The 4,524-nt window shown below is 33.1% G+C and overlaps 1 protein-coding gene across 1 annotated transcript; it reads left to right on the top strand.

The window, feature by feature from the left end:
- The first annotated feature begins 127 nt into the window (after positions 1-127).
- LOC116351469 lies at positions 128-1,707 on the top strand. Its single transcript, XM_031783572.1, has one exon. The coding sequence runs from the start codon at positions 221-223 to the stop codon at positions 1,679-1,681; it is 1,461 nt and encodes a 486-aa protein (XP_031639432.1). The 5' UTR covers positions 128-220; the 3' UTR covers positions 1,682-1,707.
- Positions 1,708-4,524: the final 2,817 nt, after the last annotated feature.

Genomic DNA, 4,524 nt, shown 5'->3' with positions numbered 1-4,524 from the left:
CTTGCTACTGAGACTTTGCATTCTAATATAATAGTCATCATATTACATGGCGCTGCTAGAACAAAGTAATTAAAAATCAGAAAATGGCTTGGGCATCGTCACTCGGAAAAATCGACAAAAATAGTAATTCAACGTAAACAATGTAGCTAAACAACAATAAACAAGAATTTTTGCAAAAATCATCGATTTAAAGGGATATTTTAAAAAAATTCGGAAAGTAATGAAAACACGTTCACAAGCCAAAGTCGACAAAGAGCTTGGTATAAAACAACATCGGATACAAAAATTAAGACAAACAACAGAAAAGAATCCAAAAAACAGGGATAATTATAAACGAATTCCAGTGACACAATTTCCGAAAATTGAATTAAAACACCACACAATAAAAATGACAGAGCATTTGAAACAAGTAGAAAAACTGTGTCTCGACGGAAACATAGCTGAACATTGGAAACGATTTAAAAGGAATTTCGATATTTACATGGTAGCATCGGGAATAAATACAAAGCCAAATCTGATAAAAGTAAATACATTTTTAAATGCAATTGGATCGGATGCAGTCGAGGTATTTGACACATTCACATTGACAGAGGAACAAAAGGGCGAGTACAACGAGGTCATTAAAGCATTCACCGAATTTTGCACACCGAAGAAAAATCAGATTTACGAACGATTTATGTTTTATCAACGAAAACAAAAAGAAAATGAGCCATTTGATGCATTTTTAATGGATATCAAACGCTTGGTGAAAACATGTGAATTTGGTGATAAGGAAAATGAAATGCTGAGAGATCAAATCGTAATGGGCATCGATGACAAAAAACAGCAACAACGATTATTAGAAAAGGCTGACTTGAATTACGACACCGCTGTGGAAAAATGTAGAGCAAACGAAGCAACGAAAGAACAATCATCGACAATGAACAAAAGTCATGACATCCATGAAGTCCGTAGTGGTCACTTTAACAGCCGCTATTCGCACGAGCAACCGAAAAAATACAGCAACAACAACGGGCGAAAAGTAGACAAACGAGACATGCGGTTGAATGGAGCACGCACACAATCACAACAACAACACCGAAACAGCAATACAAAGTCACACCGACAGAATGGCGACAGCATTAGCATGATCGAAAACTGTAGTAAGTGTGCTTTAACACACAAACGGAGAGAGTGTCCGGCGTACGGTAAAATTTGTAATTCTTGTAAACGTGGTAACCATTTCGCCAGATGTTGCAAATCTAAAAAAGTAGATTCTTTCGTAGTAAATGATAACTCTAATTATGATTTTGATGATAACGAAGAATTTTATATAGGAACAGTAGAGCAAGTAAGCAAAATAACAGAATCAAATGTATATCCGTGGTTGGAAAAAATTAACATTAAGGGAAAACTAATATCATTCAAAGTTGACACTGGCGCTGAAATTGATGTCTTGCCGCTGAGCATATTCAAGCGATTAATTGGTAACGTGAATTTGATCAAAACGGGAATAATACTAAAAGCATTTGGAGGCCAAAAAATCAACCCAATGGGTATGTGTTTAATCGATTGCAAATATCATAACAAAACATTGAAACGACGTATCGCGGTTGTTGACATTGAAATGACACCGATTTTGGGATTGAAGTCATGTATTGAGTTTGGAATTGTCTCGAAAAGTAAAGAAAAACATTTATGACTAGAATCGATTGAGAATGAAATAAACAAAGAGTACATTCAAAATCGATATCCACAATTGTTTAAGGGAATGGGTTGTTTCGAAAAAGAATATTCAATTACACTCAAGGAAAACAGTAAGCCAGTAGCACATGCACCACGTAGAGTGCCATTATCACTAATGAATAAATTAAAGTCAAAACTGGATCAGTTAGTCAAACATAAAATTATTGAAAAGGCAGAAGGCTACAATGAATGGGTAAACCATTTGGTGACAGTAGAGAAAAAAGACAAAGAGAAATCATTAAGATTATGCATAGACCCACAAGAATTAAATGATTGTATAGCAAATGAACACACCTACACACCCACATTCGAAGAAGTAACAGCAAAATTAAATGACATGAAATACTTTACAGTTCTAGATTTAAAAGATGGGTTTTGGCACGTCAAATTAAATGAAAAATCTAAGAGGTTGTGTACATTTGCGACGCCATTTGGAAATTACAGATTCAAAAGATTACCATTTGGCATAAAAACGGCACCGAGTGCGTTTCAGAAAATGAACTTTGAAAATTTTGGTGACATTGAGAATGTTATAATTTATTTCGACGATATTTTGATAATGGGTAAAGATAGAAAATCACACGATGAAACATTAATTAAAGTACTAGAGAGAGCCAAAGAAAAAAATGTAAAATTTAACATAAACAAACTGCAGGTGGCAGTAGAGAGTGTGAAATACCTTGGTCATATAATTTCTCATAACAAAATAAAACCAGACCCCGAGAGACTCACAGCGATCGAACAAATGGGTCCTCCGACAAATAAAAAAGATTTACAAACATTCATGGGCGTTGTCAATTTTTTAAGACCATTCATACCAAATTTATCAGAGACAACAGCACCATTGAGAGAATTATTGAAAAAGAATGTGATATATCAATGGACAGAGATTCATACACGCGCATTTGATAACATAAAGAAACATACAGTAAATTCAAACATACTGGTGCCATTTGATGAAAACAAAGCAATTGAAATTCAATGCGATGCTTCAAAAGGTGGTCTCGGGTGTAGCCTTATCCAAGACGGCTTGCCAATAGCATTTGCTTCTCGTACTTTAACCGATACCGAAAAAGATTACGCGCAAATTGAAAAAGAAATGCTATCGATATTATTCGCATGTAATAAGTTTAAATTCTTCATATACGGTAAACCAATTAAAGTGGTTAATGATCACAAACCACTATTGGGTATTATGAAAAAAGAGATTCACAAAATCTCTTCATCAAAATTACAAAGATTAAAGTTACAATTACTCAATTATGATATCACATTGCACTATGCGCCGGGTAAAACAATACACATGGCCGATTATTTATCGCGATATATGATGAAAACTAGCGACAATGAGAGTGAAAAGAATATCGCAGAGTCTATAATGTCAATAAATGTTAGTGACAAACGTAAAGAACAGTTGAAAATGGAGACAGAAAAAGATGAAATTTTAAATAAAGTAAAAGAATATTGTAGAAACGGTTGGCCAAAAGACAAATCTAAGTGCCCAGATCAGATAAGATATTATTATAAAATCAGAAACGACATTCTCTTGGACGATGATTTACTATTCTTCAAAGAAAGGGTCATAATACCAAAAACAATGCAGAAAGAAATGTTAGACAAACTCCATGAATCTCATTTTGGAATAACAAAAACCCAGAAAAGAGCACAAAGCGCGTTATATTGGCCAAATATTAACAATGAAATAGAACAATTGGTGTCGGCATGCCAAAAATGTCAGTTAAACTCAAAAATGAATAGAAAACAGCCTATGATTTCACATGAAATACCTACAAAACCATTTCAAAAAGTAGCATGTGACATATTAGAATATCAAGGAAAAAATTACTTAGCACTTATAGATTACTATTCGAAATGGATAGAGTTAATTAAGTTAAGAGGTAAAACCGCCGATATAATAAACAATGAATTACTACACATTTTTTCAAAATACGGCTATCCACATGTTATCATTGCAGATAACATGCCATTTGGGTCATTCGCTTGTAAACAGTTCGCCGATAAACATGATATTAAAATCATAACAACGAGTCCGAATTATCCACAATCGAATGGTATGGCCGAAAAAGCAGTAAACATAGCAAAAAATATTCTTAAAAGAGCAGAAAATGAACAAGACGTAGCAAGGTCATTAATAGCATATCGTACAACACCAACCAAATACATGACTTACTCACCGAGTGAATTGCTTCAAAACAGAATGCTAAGAACAAACATCCCAATGCATAACAATAAATTCAATCCAAAATTGTGTGTCAACGTCGAAAATGAATTAAACAAAAAACAACAGAAAGCGAAAGATTATTATGATAAAACAGCAAAAGATCGAAACACAGACTATAAACAAAACCAACCAGTGCTATTCAGAAATAATAAAAAATGGCAATTTGGTAAAATAATAAACAAACATTCGACACCAAGATCATTTGAAATTAGCTCAGACGACAGGCACTATCGACGCACCACAAAACATATAAAACATTTCAATGAACCACAGATAAACACAAACGATCCAAAAACAACTCGTAGCGGTAGAAAATACTAATTTTGTTATTTTTTTTTGTAAAAACAAGCAATTTTTTCTAATTATTTAAATTAAGTCATATAAAAAAAAATTTGCACTCTCCATTTAATTCCAAATGTAATAAATAAAAAAAAAAAAAAAAAAAAAAAATTGGGAAGGTAAATGAAATAAAAAAGAATTGAATTTAAGTAATAAACTAAAAAGGGGAGATGTCGCATGACAATACTCTCACAGTATTAAGCATCATTGTAATAGCT

This window comes from Contarinia nasturtii, unplaced genomic scaffold, assembly GCF_009176525.2.
Source record: "Contarinia nasturtii isolate CC-2019 unplaced genomic scaffold, AAFC_CNas_1.1 Cnas_scaffold_5504, whole genome shotgun sequence".
Lineage (NCBI taxonomy): Eukaryota > Metazoa > Arthropoda > Insecta > Diptera > Cecidomyiidae > Contarinia > Contarinia nasturtii.
The sequence above is the reverse complement of the archived record's forward strand: the minus strand, read 5'-3'. Positions and strand labels throughout refer to the sequence as shown.

Excerpts from the sequence above, each read along its gene's own strand:
- LOC116351469 (XM_031783572.1), top strand. The coding sequence starts at position 221 with ATGAAAACACGTTCACAAGCCAAAGTCGACAAAGAGCTTGGTATAAAA.